Below are 22,804 nucleotides of genomic sequence, written 5' to 3'. Positions count from 1 at the left end.
GCAAGTTCTAGAACCCCTTTTAGGTAGTCCAATCAGTTATAGGCTGAAGATGGGCTTACAAGCTTTCTGTAATCATGTTTCCCAACATTCCTTTCTATCCAACTTAAGTGTCCATTTTACAATAGTAGGCAAGGGAAACTAATGTACATAAGACACTCAAGCATCTTAGAATTATTTCCCCTCTTCAAACTACGCCCTGATCCCTGTATCACAGAGCCCTGTTGTTCTAAGGTTGAGCATGCATCACCATTTACCTCTGCCCCACTTAGGCCATGTAAACCTGTCTACATGTTTCCATATCTACCTTGTTCTTCCACCCACCCCCTTCTTGTGTATTGCCCTCCCCAACACCTGAACTCTGATGTGTCTGCCCCTACCCTGTGCTCTACCATAGCTTCCCTCCACCTCCCCCAACCCCCCCACCAGAACATTTCTTTTTCAGATATTTAATGGTTTTCTTTTTGTCCCCTCTTTTAGGAAAGAATGCCATAACGTAGAAGCAGAAAAGTTGGTAAAGTAAGTCACATCGCTGTTGGTGACACTTTATTATGGTTGAGACAAACTGTTGTATATATACACATATTATTAAAGGATGAGACATATACATTTTATAAGAGTTCTATCAGAACTCATTAATGCATACTGTTGTTGTTGTTGTTATGTGCCGTCGAGTCGGTTCCGACCCATAGCGACCCTGTACAGGGTTTCCGAGGGTGTAAATCTTTACAGGAGTAGAAAGCCTCATCTTTCTCCTGCAGAGCAGCTGGTAGTTTCGAACCGCTGACCTTAAGGTTCGCAGCCCGATTCGTAACCACTACGCTACCAGAGCTCCTTAATGCATACTAGGTATTGTATATTCATTCCAATGAAATTCAAAACTATTGGAAGCTCATTTTGGAATGACCTTCTGCATCAGAAAATCACCTGAAAATAGTCACAACTTCAAATGAGTAAACTTCAAATGCCAAGAGAATATCACAGTTTCAAAATGTTCTGAATAAAAGGAACTTCATATTTTTACTCAGTGACTACTTCCGGAAGTTGATTTATAGCACTGTCTGTTGTAAATAAATGCATGCATTTTATAAATAGACAGTGACAGAAGACTAAGCGCTTCCAGGATCCATATCTGTTCTAGTATTGTGTTTCTAATACAGAGCCACACAAATAACAGACATTGAGTAAGTGTCTGATGATAGGCATTTGAACAATGAACAATAAATGAAGACCCTAATTTTGCTTACATGATGCTGTTTAAATGCTGTTGAGTTTTTGCTCACATGGACTCTGAATAAGAATTTACCCATCCACTCCTCCCCTGAAATGAACAACAGAGACCAGTTCATAGTCTACTCCCCTTTCCAGGTTTTGATGGCCACACCTGCCTCATAATATAAAGAGAATGCCTTAAAAAAAAAAAAAAAAAAAAGTTTATAAAATGCCTGTCAAAAACAAATTATTTTTTCACTACTTATCATGGATTGTAGAAATATGAAGGGTGTGGAGCTGGAGGATAAGCACTGGACTGCTAAAAGCAAAATCAGCGGTTCAAACAGGGTCACTATGAATTGGAACTGACTCAATGGCACTTCACAACAACAATATTACAAAAATCACAGTAAGACAAAAGATAGGATGTCTTAGAATTAACAAGCTCTTTCATATTAGGATGCAAACGTGTAGAACACACAAATGGGCCTGCACAGGAAAGGAAAAGGTTGAGAAAGTATTTCCATAGAACTCTTCTATAACAACATGCAGATTCCTTTAAGAAAGTTGTCTTTTATAAGCCTTGTCTTACTGACTCACTTAAACCACAAAGTAGTTGCTTGAACAAGAACAAAATAATACCATGATGTACACGCATTGCCTTAATTGTATGTGGTTTAAAAACTTCCTGTCATTTACTACACACTTTCTAGCAATCATAAATATACTTAGAATCCTCCTCCTTCGTCCACACCTGTCATAATCTCAACCTTCATGCTTTTAGTCACTACTAAGAATAATATTAAATGCTTCTGATCATACTATTGCTCATTTGAAGGAGGTGGAGGAAGACGATGGTAGAAGAGAGGGCATACTGTAATCTTCTAAAAGATCTGTTATTAGGATAAACTTTTGAACTGATTCCCTAATACTCAGCTTGGCTCTGTCACGTACACCACAGCTAATCCACAGTTATCTTTAGTGGGAATATAAACTTGTGGTGCCTCTACAGGGAGCAATTTCTAACACTATCAAGATGGTAAATGTATATGTCCTGTTAGTGTGGATTTTCTCTTTGGGAATCTTTTCTATAAATATGCATATATATTCATGCACAATGGCATATGTGTAAGGTTAGTCATGCAGCATTACTTATCAAAATATTAGAAACATATTAAATGGTTACCACTAGGGGACTCGTTGATAAAGGGGTAACCCCTTATCAGTGGACAGTAAATGTAACAGTAAGGTGTGAGGATATTCTTGATGTATCAATGTGGTTTTTGTTAGGTGCCATGGCGTTGCTTCTGATTCATAGGGACACCGTGTAGGGTTTCGGAAGCTGTAAATCTTCACGGGAGCAGAAAGATTAAGAAAAAGAACTCACCCTAAAAGGTGGGGAAAAATCTTTGCTGATCACCGAGATGTACAGGGTGGGGTGAGGGGAGGGAGCAGAAGGTGGAGCACAGGGTAGGGAATAAACACAGGATAGCTGGGGTGCTGGGGGCAATACACAAGAAGGGGGAGGGAAATGGAAGAACAAGGCAGATGGGAGAACAGTTAAGCAGGTCTGTATGGGCTAAGTGGGACAGAAGTAAATAATGATGTATGCACAACCTTGGAACAACAGGGCTCTAGGATACAGGGTTTGAGGCATGGTTTGAATGGGTAAAAGAGGAAAAATAATGTTAAGATGCTTGGTTGTCTTTTGAATCTTGGTTTCCCTTGCCTACCATTGAAAAATAGATACTGGAGGGGTAGAGAAAGGAATAGCCAGAAACATCACCATAAAAAGCTTGTAAGTCTGTCTTCAGCATATAACTGATTGGAATACCTAAAAGGGGGCTAGAAATTGCCCAGTGAAAGAGGCTTCCTGTGGAGCCTCTGCATTACATCAGACCATAGGTGGAATCCTGAACCCCATCCCGAATCTTCTCAGGTGGGAAATTTCCACTGGAAAGGACAAGCAGACCAGTCTGGAGTGGCTAGAAGAACAGAAGATACTTATTGAAAGAAAGACTGACAGGAAAAATCAAAACAATAATGTCAGTCTGACTGACTACTACAAGAACAAGTAAGACATTTGCCTGGGAACCATCAAGGCAAGTGGTCAGGTCCCCTCAGAGCAAACCTCCTTCAAAACTAAGACTCAAGGGGAATACATGAGCAGGCATGTGGTCTGGCTGGTGGTCACCTATAGGGGAATTGGGGGGGAAACAACAATGAAATTAAGAGCTAAGTCCAACCACATTCAATGGACTCCTGTTAACCCGGGTTGAGACCTGGTTGGCCAGCAGTTTGGCAAGACCTAGGGAATCTTGGGCCCAGAGACAGTGATATGACCACAGAGGACTAGAACGGAGAGTGAAGCATCCAGCTGATATGAAGTGAGGAGAGATGCACAAGAACACCCATACTTGCAGATAGTACCCATCTGACCTGGCTTCAATGGCTGGATGATCAGAACTTGACTACAAGAAGAAAGAAGAGGGGAAAAAAGAGTACTTTGCTACAATTTGATGAAATTGACCTATACTTATGGATGTAGTAGCTCAAAAGAGGGAACAAATCTTTACAGCAAGGGTCATTGCCACCCCCTCCATACAAAGGGTTGTCAAGGATGGGCAACTTAGACATTGGCTATCCAAAATGGGGGGCTACACAGGCAAGAAATGACTGGCTTACAAGCTTTCAAGAGGGAGCCTAGTTCCAGAAGGTACAGGGGTAGGTAGAATCTCCACTGAATGGTTTCCAATCTGCTGGAATGGGGCTAATGAAAGGAGATGGGGTTAAGACTCTTGTGGTATAATAATGAATAATTGCTACCATGACTGACTGACGGTCGGAAATGTACAGGTAGACATTTTGTAGAAAAAGGAAGGGAGTGGTTGATCTTGTAGTCCAGGAGCGGATGTCCCTGGGCCCATCAAGGGAGAAGAGCAGAGAGTGGGACCCTACCCAGAGAAACAGTGATGCCAGAGATGAAGGCAGAGACAATGACATGGAGAGATGGAGTGGCTGGGGACTCTAGACTCAGGGAGGGAGAGGGGCTGTGTGCTGATGGCTGGAGGGCAGGCTTCCATGATGTACCTTTTGGTTGTTTGATGATGCATGGAGGAGACTGTAATTACTGCAATGAAATGAAATATGATAGGGTGAACGTATAGCTGATGTTCTCCCATGTAAACTATCACATAATTCACAATAAAATTTTTTTTAAAAAATTAAAAGATCTTGAATTTTGTTCTTACTTTCCTTCTACCATCTTTCTACCAATAAAATATTTTATATGATTTTAATGATGACCATTTGACATTTGAATGTGTAGGCACAGAATATACAGAAAGTGAATTAAAAAAAAAAATTATGTTTTACTGACCATGTGATTCTTTCAATTTGCTGCTGCGCTGGGTTCTTGCATAAAGTACCACCTGCTGGACAATTTCCAGTTGCTCTTCAATTCGAGGGAAATGAAAATCAGTGCATTCCTGGCAAACTGTGGCAAAATCTAAGAGACACAAAACATTCATAAATTTCTAAATGTGAACTATCAAATATTTAGAATTTGTTTATAAATAATGAGATCTAATAGAAATAGAAAATAAAACTCATAGTGCCATTTCTTACATTTGCCCTTTCAATCATCATGCCTTATTAAATTAAGGGTATAAAAATTTTGTCTTGTTAAAAACTTAGCCTCTCAATCATTCCAAAAAGTTACAGACAAATGAAATTTTAACATAACTACATTGCTTTGTAATAGATATATTTTGATCATAAGCTGGTACCAAAACCTATAAAAAAAATACAGGGAGCTTCTTATACATTTATGATAGGACATAAAGTTGTATTCAAAACTCCTTTTAAAAACAGTTATACATTTCAATATTAATTTACATATCCATACACTTAAAAATAATCATAAAAAGCAAGTTGTAATAAGAGGGAAGGTAGAACTTTACCTAGTACATTTAAAAGGTAGGTTATAGTACATCTAAGAGGTAGATTTTTTTTTTTAATATGGCAAAGTGGATGAACTAAAATTTCCTGAATCTGAATCTTCTTCTGAATTGAAAAATACATATATTCTACTTATTCTTTTTGGTATACCTTGGAACAAGGATCGTCTAAGAGCATTATTTGCAAATAGTAGAATTTTAAGGAATACTTATTATTTAACAATTGTTGTTGTCAGGTGCCGTTGCGTCGATTTCAACACATGGTAACCCTGTACAAGGTTTCCAAGGAGCAGCTGGTGAGCTTGAACTGCCGACCTTGCAGTTCAAATGGCTTTGCGGTCTGGTGCATTAACCCACAGTGCCATACCAGAAAGATGAGGCTTTCTGCTCCTGTCAAGATTACAGCCTCGGAAACCCTGTACAGGGTCACTATGAGTCGGAACCGACTCCACAGCACATAACAACAACAACAATTATCATGAAGTACTTTACAAATGCTAAAGTATAACATAAATCTAAAATAGCTACTGAGTATGTATGTTCCTTGATCTCCTTGAATACTGATGTGATTAAAACATTTTTTTGTTTCTATAATTCATTTCTTTGTAAGAGTAGGATTAAAAGGAAACATTTAATAAAATAAATATTGATATTGTTAACTGACCTCTTTTAATTCCACTATATGAATTGATTCGATTATCTACTAGTAGAACCAGGCCACAGAGAGACGTGGAATAAAGTGACAGCGCTGTTTGGAGTCGATGGAGTTTCCCACCACTTCGCTGACTTCGTTTATGCTTACAGAAGTCTAGCATATCGGCTCTCAGCAATCTCAAATTGTGCATGGTCTTCAACTGGGCTCCTAGAGGAGGGGAAGAGTCCCAAAAAGATACTCAGACAGCTGCAAAAATCTAGTGAAACAAGATGGCAATCTGCATGCAACACTCCAGAATAAATGCTGTGCTATAAATATGGCTTAAAAATGGACCTTGTAAGTTCCTGTTTTAACAGTTACTCATATATAACTCTGCTATTTTAAAAAAATAATTCATAAGCTCACACAGACAAGCTATAGCCAACCCTTTCCTGGAGCAGGAAACAACTTGGAATGCAAACTAACACTGATCCATTCTACTCCCAGGTTAGGGATTTTTCTCTTACAGCACACAAAAAGTACCAAAAATTATAGTATATTATAGTAAATTATCATTTTAATAATGGATCCACTTACCTAAGTGAATGGTAAAGCTTTCTTCTAACTTTCTCTGTTCCTCATAAATCCTCCCATTGACTTCTACAGATTCTTGGAACTGACTTGGTTGAACTTTAATTTCTTCACTGAAATTCATAAACATTACTGATATGATTTGTTTGTATGTTTGTCAAGACATTTTTTGTAATGAAAATAAAATGAGAGAAAAGTAAACAGCTGAAAGAAAGACGTAATTTATTCCTAAACAATCCTAGTGCATAATCCTATAGCATAAGCACAGGATTGCTCATGGCAACATTGGAGGCTCAAACCCATCTGCTGCTTCTTGGAAACCCTATACAGGGTTGCTATGAGTCAGACGTATCCTTAATCCATAGTGACAAGACCATACACATCACAGTTCTAAAATTCCCACTGTTCTTTCTTGTTGTTGCTGTTAAGGGCTGTTGAGTTGGTTTCGACTCATAGTGACCCTGTACAGGGTTTCCAAAGAGCAACTGGTGAATTTGAACTGGTGACCTGTGGTTCACAGTCCAACGCTGATCCTACAGTGCCACACCAATAGTCCTTCATAGAAAGTCAAGTCATGCATATTATTCATTCAGCCACTAAATAGTAATTCATATACTACTATTTAATATTTCCTAATGACCTAAGTCAGAAACAACTCCACAGCATTTAGCAAAGTTTATCTCCACAGTTCTTTTTGACGCTACTGAGTCAGTTCTGACTCAGAGTGACCTTGTAAGGGGTTTCTGAGGCTGTAAATCTTCACAGTGGCAGAAAGCCTCATATTTGAACTGCTGACCTTGCGGTTAGCAATCTAATGTGTAACCACTATGCTACCAAGGCTCCTCTTTTTTCTTGTATTTCTTATTTTAGTCTCTTAACTTCAAATGCTACTCATTTTGTGCTTTTTAAAAAGAACTAATATTTTTCCAAGTAACGAATGAAGTAAAAAATCAAGGTTTCAGATTAAATATGCAACTAAATTTCAGTTCTAGGATGCTAGAAAATTGCTTTGCTACTTATAAGCATCTTTCAATTTGCAGAAAACATTTCCGTTTTTACATACTATGTATCCATAATAATGCAAATAGCTTGAGATTGTCTACATTTTATTTAGTATTCCCCCCCCCCCTGTTAATTTGGGCATGCTCCATAGTACTGGCAGTAAGTAGTAAGCCATTTTAGCTTACAGCATTTAGAAACAAATCACTTCAGAGAACTAAAAATCAATATCCTTGGCTTTTCTTGGGTATAGTTGAGAAAATTAAGAGGTCAGTTAAAAAAAAAATGTGTGTGCTTTTCATTTGAAATACAGTGAAACCTTGACTATTCAACTGAAATGCAATGGCAGGTGTTCTGATAATGCCCAAATTATTAACCAGATAATACCTAGATGCTTATGTGTCCCTTGATCCTTTAGTTTTGCTATTAATTTTACAAACCACTTCCATTTAAATAGCCTTATTCTATCAATTACATTATTTTTGTCAAGCCCGAGCTTACTGTAACAGTGAATCTGATGTAACAATGTATGATGTGCTACAAATTGTATTCATAATAAACTGAGTTATAGCCTAATGTAAACTATAACACATTTCTTGTCAACTGCCTAATTTATCTTTTCATTTATGTACAGTTTTTTTTATTGTGAATTTTGTGATAATTTACATGGAAGAACATTAGCTTTACATTCATCCTATTATATACCATTACATTGCCATGGTTACAATCTCCTCCATGCATGTATATACCCTGCAAGCCTGCCCCCACCCCCGGCCATCAGCACACAGTCCCTCTTGCTCTCTGGGTCTAGAGTCCCCAGCCGCTCCATCTCTCCATGTCATCGTCTATGCCTTCATCTTTGCCATCACTGTTTCACTGGGTAGGGGTCCCATACTCCACTGGTCTCCCTTGAGGAGGACCTCCTGGGGACCTCTGCTCCTGTATTGTATAGTCAATTCCTCCCCTCCTTTTGCTACAAAACATCTACCTTTACATTTCCAATCCTCACAGTCAGTCCTAATAACAATTATTCACTATTGTACTACAAGAGACCTATCCCCATATCCTTTCATCAGCCCCACCCAGACAGACTGGATACTACTCAGTGGAGATTCTACCTTCCTCCGCACCCTCTGGATCTAGGCTCCCTCTTGAAAGCTTGTAAGCCAGTCACTTCTTACCTTTGTAGTGCCCCCCACCCCCCATTTTGGGTAGCCAATGCCCAAGTTGCCCATCCCTGTCAATTCCATGTATGAAGGGGGTGGGAATGATCCTCACTGTAAAGATTTGTTCCCTTTTTTGAGCTACTGCATCCATAGGTGTAGGTCAAGGTCACCAAATTGTATCGATTACTCTTTTTTCCCTCTTCTTTCTTCTTCTAGTTGTCATTTTATGTACAGTTTCTTATGTAAAAACTTTAAATACTTGTTGGAACCTGTTCTGTATAAACATTCTTATGCCATTTTCTTTAATGCTTGCATGAAAGAAACTTGGATTTCATTTGCTTATTTGTATTGTATGGCCATTAAACCTTCTTCACTCTAGTTTAATTTTTTGTAATTTTGTTTATATTCTAGATAATACTACACCCATGCTTTTTAGTTCCTACTTTCCAACTAAATTCTCTAAATTAAAAAAAACAAATCACATTAAATTAAAAAAACAAAAAAACCACATCCTATACTAGGTGTCCTGGTGTGGTGCTGTAGGAACAGCACTGGGCTGCTAACCAAAAGATCAATGGTTCAAATCCACCAGCCACTCCTTGGAAACCCTATACAGGGACACTATGAGTCAGAACCGACTTAATGGTACATAACAACAGCAACAACAAATAATAACAACAGTACAAAACTTTAGGCAAAACCATAAAATAGGCGAAGGGCCAACTTAAAATTTTTTTAAAGTATCCACAACCTCTATTTTTTATCATCCCACCCTCCAGCCCTGCCCTCCAGCCCAATATTTTCCTCTCATTAAAGAATCTTGCTTTTTGCTCTGCTGTCATGCTCTAGTCCCTGAGAAGGTTTCCGAGGAGATGGCCAGAACTTCACAATGGCTCAATTCCAATTTCATGGTATACTACAGATATATTAAAGATGATAAAAATCTACAATAGTCATCCATCCGTTGACTTCAAATTTTGAAGGTTAGTCCAAACAATCTCATTAGCCTCATCAATTGTCTTCATCAGAAAATACGGTAAATTTAAACTTAAAGTAAAACATACATTAATAAAAGACCACCTTAGGGTGTAGAAAGCTGCAAAAGAATATTGTTTCCACCCTAACAGGAAGAATAAGTCAAAAAATCTACAAAATCTTAAATTTTCTTAAGCCCACTAGAGATCTGAGGTGACAAAGTAACCAAGTAAACTGAATTCCAAAGTTAAAAACCCTTGAAGAAGAGACAAGAAGCCTTGGCAGCTCTGTGGGTTGAGTGTTGGCCTGCTAACTACAAGGTCAGCAGTGCAAACCCACCAGCCGCACTGAGAGAGAAAGATGAGGCTGCCTGCTCCTGTAAAGATTTACAATTTTGGAAACCCTCAAAAGCAGTTCTGCTCTAGCCTACAGGGTCATTGTAAGTCATAGAGCATATGAACAGTCTCATCATTATCAGTGCCTGAAAGAAATCGGTGTGTACCACCTAGTTGATTCTAACGTATAGTAAACCTGTATGACAGAGTACAACTGCCCCATGAAGTTTCGAGGCTATAATTTTTATGGGAGCCGATCACCAGGTCATTTTCCCCCAGGAGCTGCTGCTGGGTTTGGCTACCAGCTGAGCACTTAGTCATTGTGTCCCCAGAGCTCCTACCTGCATACTAGCCAAGGACAACTGGAAACTGAAATTAAGATCACAGTACCATTTATATAATAGCATCCTCCCAAAATTAAATACTTAAAATATGTATCTAGTAAGATATAGGCACTACATGTATGCTGAAAACTATAAAATATTAAAAGTTCAATATCAAAAGACTTAAATACATGGAGATGTATACCATGGATCGCTGGTGGTAGTGGTTGTGTCAAGTTGGTTTGACTCATAACGACCCTGTATAGAGTTTCCAAGGCTTTAAATCATTCCAGGAGCAGAAAGCGTAATCTCTCTCCCATGGAGTGATGGGTAGATTAGAATCGCTGACCTTGCAGTTTAATAGCCCTAGCAGAGCTCCTTAATCATGAACTAGGAGACTCAATATTGTTAAGGTTTCAAATTCCCTCTTGATAAAAAGATTGAATGCAATTGAAGTCAAAGCAACAACAGGCTTTTATTTTACTTTTTTTAGATAATGTTCAGCTGATTCTAAATTTATATTGAAAATCAGATGGCATAGTATGATCAAAACAATTTTGAAAATTAAAAACAAAGAGGACTCATATTATTTGATTTCAAGACTGAGTATTAAGCTAAAATAATCAAGACATTATTGACATAAGGACTGTGGAATAGTAAATCATTTAATACATCTGTTCTAGCCTTAGTGTTTGTAACTCCCCCGTACAACTGTTTTCCTCATGGGTCTGGGTGTAAGAAAGTGGCAGAAGATACTAATAGGATCATAGCATTCACTTGTAAGAGATTGTTACGAGGGGTTAATTGTAACAACTTGGAACTGTGGGTATAAAGTGAGCCATCTCAGAAGCAGGAAGGGGTATCTCACTTCCATTAAAGAAGAAGAAACAGGAGTAGATGACGTCCTTTGGGCCCTCTCCATTAAACCTCCTTGATTCAGGAGGTTTGTTGAACCTGGAAGTGTTGACAAGAATGTGGACATTCTAGAACCCTCCTAACATTGCTTGTGGAAAAGGAAAATTGTACAGCCATTTTATTTATGTTCCAGTATCAAGAGCTAAGCATGTGGCAAGAAGCTGGGCATAATAAAACAGTGGATAAAGAGATATGATCTTGCCTGCAAGATGAAATTAGTCGGGGAGACTGATATAATATAAATAAAGTGCTATTTCTAAATGTTTATAGCATGCACTAGTAAATTCTGGAAGTAGTATTATTATACTGTACTCAGTATATTTCCAACTGAGTATAGTTTAAGATTTGAAAGAATAAAGAAATCTCAAATATATGGATATGTTGTTGTTGTTGTTAAGTGCCGTCGAGTCGCTTCCAACCCATAGCGACCCTGTACAGGGTTTCCGAGGCTGTAAATCTTTACGGGAGCAGAATGCCTCATCTTTCTCCTGCAGAACAGCTGGTAGTTTCGAACTGCTGACCTTAAGGCTCGCAGCCCGCTACCAGAGCTCCTTAAATATATGGGTATACAACTGTGAAATTATTTGCACTAAAACTAAAAAGGAACACATTTAGCACAAAGGATACCAAATAAATTATGAATTATGAAAGTCCTACATACTATTTCTGTACCTTGTATACACTTCTATTATTTCAAATATCACTCTATACAGTTCTTATTTATTTTTTATTACAGCTTATTCTCTATTTCTAAAAAATAAGTTCCACAAAGGCAGGCATCTTTCATTGCTTCCTGCTTAATGCTTGGTAATCAGCAAGGATTGAAGCAACGTTTACTGCACTGACCAGAAACCAATTTAAAGAAATAGGAGATAGCATTCAATGTATTTAGCTATATACTTCTAAAAATATTTTTACAGCTAAATTCTAGGGGAAAAAAATCACTAACCCAAACCAACCAAGCCTCACCTTCCCAAAATAGTTTAAATAAAGCCTGTAACACAAGAGGCATTAAAAGAGCCATAAAATTACCTTGAATTTTTATCAGCAACTTAACAATTCCTGCAATTAAAAAGGTTCAGTCTGCAATAAACACAAACTATTACTAAAAATGTCTTTTGTATCAGATGAACAGTATATGATTAATACCTGAGGGAGCTGTTGTTGGGGTTTTTCAGGTCTTGATGAAGCTTTATCACCCATTCCTGATACTCTTGCTTTTGGATGGCAGTTGATTGTTTTAATTCATTTGTCCATTTATTCTCTAAGGCCTAGAAATAGTATGCCAACTGGTTAGTTTAAAAATAAATGAGCAAAAGAAAAGGTAACTGTACTGCTAAAAATCATTGCATTTCACTTACTTGTTGGCATTCAAAATGTTGAGCAGCCAGTGAGTTTACATCTTGATCTGTCAATGATTTTCCTAATTCTTGCATCACTTTTTCCATTTCAATACCCTGTCTAAAATATAAAATGTTGTTAAGTGTCATTAGGTTGGTTCTAACTTAAACAGCATCCCTGTTTAGGATTTCTGAGGAGTGGCTGGTGGGTTTGAACCGCCGACCTTGCTGTTAGCAGGCCAGTGCTTATCCTGTAGTGCCACACCAGGTCCCCAAAATATAAAGTGTCATTGTTAAGTGCTGTCAATTGGTTCTGACTCACAGTGACTCTCTACAGGGTTACTGAGCAGCAGCTGGTGGGGTATATATGGCCACTTCAGATTCACTGAACAATCTCTGTTTTTGTTGTTGGCAGTTGTTGATTCCAACTCAAGGTGACCCCACGTGTGCAGAACAGAAAGAACCATGCCACAGGGCTTTCACAGCTGTGACTGTTCCGACAAATCACCAGTACTGTCTTCTGAGGTGCTCCTGGGTAGAGTCAAACCACCAATTTTGTTGCTACTGAACCCAGGAACCCCTTGAACAATCTCTACAAAGTGAAAATAACATTTTTCTTTTACAGGGACATGCTCAGGAGTGGGGACTACGATACCTGGAAAAAACTTTGGAAATAGAAATGGAACCAATGATGATAATGTCATATGGTACAAAAACATCACCTGTGCAGTCAATTCTAAACTAAACTTAATGCGTAAATGGAAGCTTTCAAAATATAAGGGGCTTTTAAATTACCGTGGCTAGTGTTTAGAAAGTCAGGCTCTTTTTCAGTCTGCAGATTTTCTCAAAAGAGATTTTCTGCAATTCCACCTTATTTTCTATTTATTTCTACATGAGCCAACAGGACTTCAACCTCTGAGCGTTAGTCTCTAGTATAACCATAAGCTGCCAATTAGGCTCTAAGAAAAAATGATTAAGTCACAAAGTTCCTTTTACAGTGGAATGCAAAAATACAATCTGAAGACACATTAATTATATCTTCTTCATTTATCCAAACAAAAAATGTATAGAAATTAAAGATGATTGTCCCTACTGGGAAAATGATGCTTTGATATTGAAAGTCTTTTTCTGTAGAAATGCTGTATTTTAAACAAATAAGTTAATACTTAAATGTCAAACTAAAAGTGATCTTCCAATATAAATGTTTACAAAAATTTTGTTCTTATACATATTTCAAACATGTTTGAAAAGAAGAAAACACAGACCTAACTAAAGGGAGTTCATGATCATTCCAGTTAAAGTAATTTTCTCTTAAACTTATATTTATTTACAGTAATTGATTAAGATGTGCTTCCAGAGTTCCTTTTAAGCTATTTATAGGTATATAATACTGAAACTCTTTCACACAGGATATACATTATAGTATTAAATAGCACTATTGTTTAATCCTCACTTAGTTCTTAGTTCTAATTCAGGTGATTCAGTTAACTATCTAATACCTACCACAGTCCTAGTGTACCGCAGTGGAATAAAGCACTGGATCACAAGGTCCTTGAATCACAAGGTCGGAGGTTCAAATTTACCAGCCGCTCCTTGGAAACCCTACGCAGGGTCTCTATGAGTTGCACTAACTCAACGGCACTTAACAACAACAACAACAGTTCAGGCGAGTATTATGGTTACAAGTAAAATTTTTTGTTCAGAAGCAGAAATAGCTGCTAAATATAATACAAATTTAGCTATAAATATGTATTAATATTTTACATTCCACATGTTCCCTCTAGTGGATAAAAGATAGCATTGCTATTTTTAAAGCTTAAAGAAATACACTGAATTTGGTTTGCTCAAAAAAAACAACACATTTCCAGTGATGGCGGAAAAAGAAACCTTCAATACATAGGAATTTAATAAACAAAACTTAATTGACATTTATACATTTATGTCACCCAAATGCAAGTTAATAAATGATAGAGTTAATGATAAAATATATTTTCTTATGATTAAGATAAAAAGAATTTTTATTACATGTCAGATGAAATATTAAACACAGATTGGCTTAAAATATCAGACAACTCTGGCAACTTGAATGTTATACTGAAGAGACTTAAAGAAATACCAGGAAGAACATAGCTTATATTTTGTATTCATGTTAACAGTTTGAGCATATGAAAAATAAAGTACAAAATGGATTTTAAAATGATGTGTTCAAATATTATGTATAAGTTTAGAAAGAAACAAAAGAGCAAAGTCCCATTAAAAAGATAAAAAAAATTTGGCCAAAGGACATTTCAAAATACAAAATAACCATTACTAAAAAAATCATTGGTAAACAAAACCCTCTACAATAAGTATGTTGTTGTTGTTGTTGTGAAGTGCTGTCAAGTCGGTTCCGACTCATAGTGACCCTGTATAGGGTTTCCGAGGAGCGGCTGGTGAGCTTGAACTGCCAACCTTGCAGTTCTAACTGACCCTGCAGTCCAGCACACTAGCCCACAGCGTCACAATAGGGGTTATATAGGTAAATGCAAATGTGCAAATGATTGAAGTGTGACTCTATAGGACAAGCACTGGATGGCTACCTGAAAGTTGTCAGTGTCGGTTCAAGCCCACCAGCTGCTTCTTGGAAACCCAATACAGGGTTGCTATGGTTTGGAACCCACTTGATGGCACTTAACTAGAATAACAATAAATGCAAATGATCAGTAAGTCACTTCAGTTTCTCAAAAGGTGTAGAATCATGTAGAACTGTAATTATTTTCTGATTAAGGAAAATATTGCAGGAACATTGATACTTGAGAGATGAGATCGTTTTTTGGGAGATATGGTGAACAGGCAGTAAAGTTGTTAAGTGTTATCATGTCAGTTCCGACTCAAAGGGTTTCCAAAGCTGTAAATCTTTACTGGAACAGAAAGCCTCCTCTTTCTCTTTCAGAGTGGCTGATCTTGTGGTTAGCAGTCCAGTGCTTATCCTACAGAGCCACCAGGGCTTCAGGCTGTTATGTAGCTCACCATTTTAGAGTAGCTTACCAGCTGAATGAAAGCACTAGTAATAGCTGCTGATAGGAAGTGTAGATAGCCAAGATGGGAATTTATCAACGCAACTCAACAGACAGAATGTGTGCAGTCCCAGAAAACCTGAGGTCTAAGGAGCTCTGGTAGCATAGTGGTTACGAATCGGGCTGCGAACCGCAAGGTCAGCAGTTTGAAACTACCAGCTGTTCCACGGGAGAAAGATGAGGTTTTCTGCTCCCGTAAAGATTTACAGTCTCGGAAACCCTGTGCAGGGTTGCTATGAGTCGGAACCGACTCCACGGCACATAACAACAAAAGCAGATTCAGAATGAGTTTCAAGCCAAACTATTTGGATCTTGGGTAGGAAAAAAACAGGGACTTTTGGTAAAATGGTGGTACATGAACCCCCTACAATAAAAATACGAGAGATTAAATAAAACAGACGCAGATGAAAACCCTGGAACCCTGAATATCAGAAGAAAGGTTAGAGAAGTATATTGAGTGCTTGCTGGAGGAGAAGCTGAGCAGGGACAGTGAGAGAGGGAGACTGGTGAATGGCCAGACAGCTGCGGTGAGACCATCTTCGTGAGCAGCTATGGGCAGAGCAGAGTCTCACAGGTGACTGCATAGGTACAATTCCATCTTTTTCCCCCATGCTTTCCTGGGGACTCCTGCTGAGGCGCTGTAGGATCAGCAATGGACTGCAAACCACAAGGTCAGCAGTTCAAACTACCAGGAGCTCCTGGGAAACACTTGTTGTTGTTGTTAAGTACCGTGGAGTCGGTTCAGACTCATAGTGACCCTGCACAGGGTTTCCGAGGCTATAAATATTTATGGGAGCAGAACGCCTCATCTTTCTCCCACAGAACCGCTGGTAGTTTCGAACTGCTGACCTTGAGGTTAGCAGCCCGACTCGTAACCACTAACACTATCGAGGGTTTAACAACAACCACCCCTGGTAACCAGAGGTGTGGCCAGCTCCCACTCTCATCGACCCCAGCAGAGCTCCTGCTCTCTTCTGGGAGTTTGGAGCCATGAAGTTGGGAGTCACGCCAATGTGAGGCAGGGGCTTGGCTGTACCACTTCGGTGAACCGTTTTGGTACCTGGATTCAGGTGGGTGTGGCTTAGGGCCTATAGCACCCACAGAGTCACCAGACCAGCATTTAACCAGTCACCCTGCCCCCAGCTGCCCTGTGGTCCTAACAGACATGGAAACTAGTTCCCTCAAGGGCCTCCATGAATTCTTTTCTGATTGAGTACCCTGAACACAGACAACACTGAGGCTGATAGGAACTCCATCTAGGGCCAGGAACTCTGCTGTCACGTCCCTCCCACACTCACCTCTTGAGATCCTTGGCAGGAACCCCCAGTTTTCTCTTCTCTGGGTCCAACAGCTGCACTGTTTTTTTGTTTGTTTCGGGGTTTGGTTCATTCATTTTGTTGTCTCATCATTTTTGTTTATTCTTTCCTTGAATTTTGTGCTTTCTATCTCTACTTTTTTCCTTCTTTTTGTCTGTCTTTGATTTCCTCTCTTCTTTCCCATTTTTTCTTTGATCTTTCTTTACTACTTTTACTCTCTTTGGCCTTTCATCTTCCCTCTCCCTGGTTTATCTAAGGGTTATTTTTACTTGTATTTCTTCCTTTTATTTTCTGTTCTATAGCTGCATTTTCTTACACCTCTATTCTCTTTTTATTATATTCTTTTTCTAGGTCCCTGTCGGTTGTCAGTTCTTTATTCTCTTTTGCTGTTCTCTCTTTTCATTGTTGCTTGCTTGCTTATTCTGTTTTGCTTCTTGGTGTGTGTGTGGTTGGAGATGGGAGGGCTCTCCTCTTTCCCATCCAACAGGAGGCAGCAACCATGTCTATATACAGACCAGCCACAAGTGGACACTCTGCAGCTCCATCCACAGGGCGAAAGTCAAGCCCAGTGCCTCTACCAAGTGATCAACAATACCAGCTACAACCATCCAAACTGGCCCTAAACTGAGGCTCACATATGGTGACCATGCTTCCATTCTCTAACTATACCTACAGGAGGCAGTTGGTGAGAGCCTAAGGACACATCAACATGCATCATCAATTAAATACAAATATGGAAACAACACAATATCCCAGAGGCAACAGACTTTTTTAGCTCACATCAAGAAAAAAATTAGACAATGGCACAAACAAATGACTAAGATGCAGATCCAAAACACGTTTCTGAGGAAGAAATGGAAATGGAACTAATTGAAAAACAATTCAAAAGAATGACATTTAGGTACCTACAAAGGACTAATTGAAAGATTGATGAAAGTATGGAGAACACAGAAAAAACTTAATAAGAACTCAGAAAAAAAACACATTACAGGAACAAACAGACAAAATAAATGCAAATTCTAAAACAAAACAATGCAATTAGAAAACCGGAAGCTTAATACTAACATTTTCAGAAATGGAAAATACATTAAAAGGCCTGCAAAGGAGTATATTCAAAGCAATGGAAGCCCACAGTAGTGAGCTTGAAGATAAACCTCTCAATATTATTAAGTAAGAAGAACAATGAAAAAAGTCTGAAGAAAGCCTAATAGTTATATGGGACACCATGAAGAGGAATAACTTTCAGGTGATCAGAATTCAAGAACAGAAAGAGACAATAAAAAGCACAGAGAAAATAAATTGCTGAGAGTTGTTGGAAGAAAGCTTTCTTACCATCCTGAAAGATGAGAGGATAAATATACAAGAAGCTGAACAGACCCCAAACAGGACGGATCCCAGAAGAAAATCATCAAACGTACCATAATTAAACTTTCAAAAATCAAAGACAAGGAAAGAATCCTGAGAGCAACTCAGGAAAAATGAAAAGTTATATACAAAGGAGAACCAATAAGACTTAAGTTCTGATTTCTCAGCAGAAACCATGTAGGTGAGACGACAATGGGATGGCATACACAAAACTCTAAAAGTAAAAAATTTCCAACCAAGAATCATATACCTAGCAAAGCTGTCCCTCAAATATGATGGCGAAATTAGGACATTTTCTGAAAAACAGAAATTAAAGCAATTTGTAATACAAGACTAACTTTACAAAAAATACTAAATGATGTTCTTTAGACTGAGAACCAACAACAGCAGACGACATTCTGAGATTACCATACCTGAAAACAACACCCAGAACTTAATCCAGATATAGAATTATTTAAAGTAAAACAAACCTATGAGACCAGATATAGGGAACCAGAGACATCAATTTATAATGAAGTCAACTACAAAGCATAGATACAGAGCTTTCAAATAGCAAGAAAGTAAAGTAGATTTCAAGGTAAAACAGTCTGTTTTAAACAAGGAAAAATTAGTAAACTACAGAGTAACCTCAAAGAAAATGAATATGGCTTCAAATAAGCTAAAAAAAAGAGAGGAAAATCAGAAAGCTTTAACAGACATTAGCACAACAGAAAGGAAGAAAATGAAAAGAAAACTCACAAACAAAAGGAACTCAGGACCCCAAATTATGTGGACCAAAGAAACCAGCAGCATCACAAAAAGACACACAGTAAAATGACAACAATCAATTCATACCTATGGATAATTATACTGAATATAAATGGATTAAATGTACCAGTCAAGGGACAGAGAATAGCAAAACAGATAAGAATACAAGATTCTCCAATATACTGTTTACAAAAGACACATCTTCCACAGAAAGCTAGAAATACAATAAAAATCAAAGGATGTAAAAAATATATATCAAGTTAATGATGATATCTATGCCCCCAGTGAAAGAGCCTCAAAATACATAAATCAAACCCTAATAAAGAAACAACTCAACAACAGTAGTAGTAGATTTTAATATACCACTTTTGATGAGGGCAGAACAACTAGAAAGAAATTCAATAAAGACAAGGATGAACTAAACACCACAATTAACCAACCTGAACTCACAGACATACATAGAGCACTCAGCCCAGAAACAACACTATACATTCTTTTCTAATGTACATGGAAAACATGTACATGAACATTCTCCAGAATAGACCATATGTTAGGACACAAAGGAAACTTCACAAAGTTTTTAAATGTAAAAATACTACAAAAGCATCTTTTCAAATCACAGTGCTGTAAAATCAGAAATCAATAATAGGAAGATAAAGGAAAATAAATCAAATACATGGAAATTGAACAACACCCTGTGTAAAAGCTACTGGGTAATAGATCAAATAAAAAATGAAATTAAAAACATGTCGTGACTCAAATGAGAATGAAAACACAATTTTCCAAAACCTTTTGGACACAGCAAAGGCAATGTTCAAAGGGTGAATTAAAGCAATAAGCGGAAATGCCTAAAATGAAAAACGAATCAAAATCAATACCTTAACCAAACATCTTCAATAATTAGAAAAAAAGCAGCAAAGTAAGCCTATAGCCACCAGAAGAAAAGGAATGATAAAGGTTAGAGCAGAAATAAAGGAAATAGAAAAAAGAAAAACAACAGAAAGAATCAACAAGACAAAAAGTTGGTTTTTTGAAAGAGTTAATAAAATTGACAAACCATTGGCAAATCTAACAAAAGAGAAGAAAAAGAAGACATGAATAACACGAATAAGAAATTAAATAAAAAGGATAATAACAGAATACTATGAAGAACTGTACTCCAACAAATTTGAAAACCTAGATGAACAAGTTTCTAGAAACACATGCTCTGCTTAACCAAACACAGGTTGAAGCAGAAAACTTGAACAGGTCTATAACTAGAGAAGAAACTGATCAAGTCATTAAAAACTCCCAAGTAACAAAAAGTCCAGATCCAGAAGGGTCTACTAAACATTGAAAGAAGAGCTGATGCCAATTATACTCAAATTATTCCATAATATAGAAAAAGATGAAAAACTCCTGAATTCATTTTATGAAGCAAGCCTAACTTTAATACCAAAGTCAGCAGGCAGACATCCCTAGGAAAGAAAATTATAGACCAATATTCCTCATGAACATAAATGTAAAAATTCTCAACAAAATGCTAGCCAATAGAATCCAACAATACATCAAAAAATAATATTATCATGACCAAGTGGAATTCATACCAGGTATTCAGGTTCAATATTAGAAAAACAACCTACATAATCCACCACATATATAAAACAAGGGAAAATAATCACATGATCATATCAATTGATGCAGAAAAGGCATTTGACAAAGTCCAACACTCATTGCTGGTAAGAACACTCAAAAAAAAATAGGAATAGAAGGGAAATTCCTCATCATAATTAAGGGCATATGTACAAAACCAACAGCCTATATCACTTTCAACTGTGAGAAACTGAAGTCCTTCCCCTTGTGAACCAGACAAGGATGCCCTTTATCACCATTCCTATTCAATATTGTGCTGGAAGTTTTAACTAAAGCTACCAGGCAGGAAAGAAAAATTAAAGGCATCCAAAATGGAAAAGAAGTAAAACTCTATTTGCAGACAATATGATCCTATACTTAGAAATCTCCCAATGATTCCACAAGAAAATTATTGGAACTTATCAATAGATTTGGCAAAGTGGCAGGGTATAGGATCAACAACAAAAAAATCAATTGGATTCCTTTATACTAATAAAAAGAGCTCTGAAAAGCAAATCAGGAAAACAATACCATTTATAGTAGCCACCCAAAACATGAAATAATTGGAATAAATCTAACTAGAGAAACAAAAGATCTATGCAAAGAAAATTACAAAAGGCTACTACAAGAAACCAAAAAAGACCTGCAGAAATGGAGGAATATACTGTGCTCATGGATAGGAAGACTAAACATTGTGAAAATGTCAACAATACCCAAAGCAAACTATAGATATAATGCTTTCCCAATCCAGATTCCTGATTAGTGGAAAAACTAATCACTAACTTTATATGGAAAGGAAAGAGACCTCTGTTAAACAAAATCAATTGGAAAATCAATTTTTTTGTCTTCTCTGGGCACAACACTTCAACTATTTACTTGGTGATTGAAGTTGTTAAGTGCCATAGAGTTGTTTCCAACATATAGAGGCCCTATATAGGGTTTCCAAGGCTGTAAATCTTATTAAAGCAGAAAGCCTCATCTTTTTCCCACAGAGTGACTGGTAGATTCGAACTACTGACTTTGCGATTAGCAGCCCAACTCATAATCCATTATGCTACCAAGGATTCCCTGGAACAGCCAACACAGACCTACAAAGAGTGACAAGTGTCTCAAAACATCATTTTCTTTTAGACATAGCAAGAGTTCTAATATTTTTATTAAGATGAGGATATAAGGTATCCTCCTTACAAATCTTATCCCCATCTCTTTTCACCAGACCCATCTAGACAAGATGACAGCTATTCAGTGGGGACTCTTTCTTTCTCCCCATACTCTGAAGCTAAATTCCCTCTTGAAACCTTGTAAGCCAGTCACTTCGTGCCTTTATTGCCCCCTCATTTTAGATAGCCAATGTCTAAGTTGCCCGTTCCTATCTACCCTGTGTATAGAGTGGATAGCATTGAAACTTGACTTGAAGACTCTTTCCCTCTCTGTTGGTATTTAGAGTAACTACCGCTCTGAGTATAGGTCAGGTTCATCATGAAGATACATCATCTGTCACTGTAGCTGTTCCAGTCTGCTTATCATTTCTAGTGGGAATGTCTCATCTCATAAGGTTGTAGATGGGACTCAGGATTTTTTGTTTGTATGTTTTTTAAAAAGCTAAAGTGGATAGAGAAAAATACTGTTAACTGATGGTACATGGAGGGGATTATAATCAATATAAGGAAACAAGGTATATGACTTGTTGAATGTAAAACTGATGATATGCCCTGTAAACTTTCACTCAATCCACAATAAAAACCTTAAAAAAAAAAAGAAAAAGGGTATCCTCCTCCTATTTAGAGAAGTAGAATTATTATGAAACTTTACAAGCTTACACAATATATAATAAAAATGACAATATGGTACACAGAAGGGAGTAAACAGTCAGAAAGATGATTAAATCCATTTGCCTATATATGTATATATATTTTTTATTTTAAATTTTTTTAACTTGTGGGATAACATCAAGAACATCATACAGGAAGAAAGCAAACAGTCATTAAGAAGACAAGAAAGAAGGAAAAGATCAAACTGGATGTCAGAAGAGACTCTGAAACTTGCTTCCCAGCATAAAGATTCTAAAGCAAATGGAAGAAATAAGGAGGTACAATAGATGAACAGAATATTTCAAAGGTCAGCTTGAGAAGACAAAGTCAAATATTACAACGAAATGTGCAAAGATCTGGAGTTAGAAAACCAAAAGGGAAGAACACGCTCAGCATTTCTCAAGCTGACGGAACTGAAGAAAAAATTCAAGCCTTGACTTTCGTTATTGAAG

The 22,804-nt window shown here is 37.4% G+C and overlaps 1 protein-coding gene across 1 annotated transcript in view; it reads right to left on the bottom strand.

The window, feature by feature from the left end:
- LOC102835941 (chromosome unknown open reading frame, human C12orf4) overlaps positions 1-22,804 on the bottom strand; it is a 58,768-nt gene that overhangs the window by 20,696 nt on the left and 15,268 nt on the right. Inside the window, exons 4-8 of the mRNA XM_006862675.1 lie at positions 12,468-12,567; positions 12,256-12,377; positions 6,400-6,506; positions 5,833-6,030; positions 4,589-4,717 (exon numbers count right to left, since the gene is read on the bottom strand). Coding sequence (XP_006862737.1) covers positions 4,589-4,717; positions 5,833-6,030; positions 6,400-6,506; positions 12,256-12,377; positions 12,468-12,567 — 656 coding nt within the window. The remainder of the gene's footprint in view (positions 1-4,588; positions 4,718-5,832; positions 6,031-6,399; positions 6,507-12,255; positions 12,378-12,467; positions 12,568-22,804) is intronic.

This window comes from Chrysochloris asiatica, unplaced genomic scaffold (assembly GCF_000296735.1).
Source record: "Chrysochloris asiatica unplaced genomic scaffold, ChrAsi1.0 scaffold00050, whole genome shotgun sequence".
NCBI lineage: Eukaryota > Metazoa > Chordata > Mammalia > Afrosoricida > Chrysochloridae > Chrysochloris > Chrysochloris asiatica.
The sequence above is the reverse complement of the archived record's forward strand: the minus strand, read 5'-3'. Positions and strand labels throughout refer to the sequence as shown.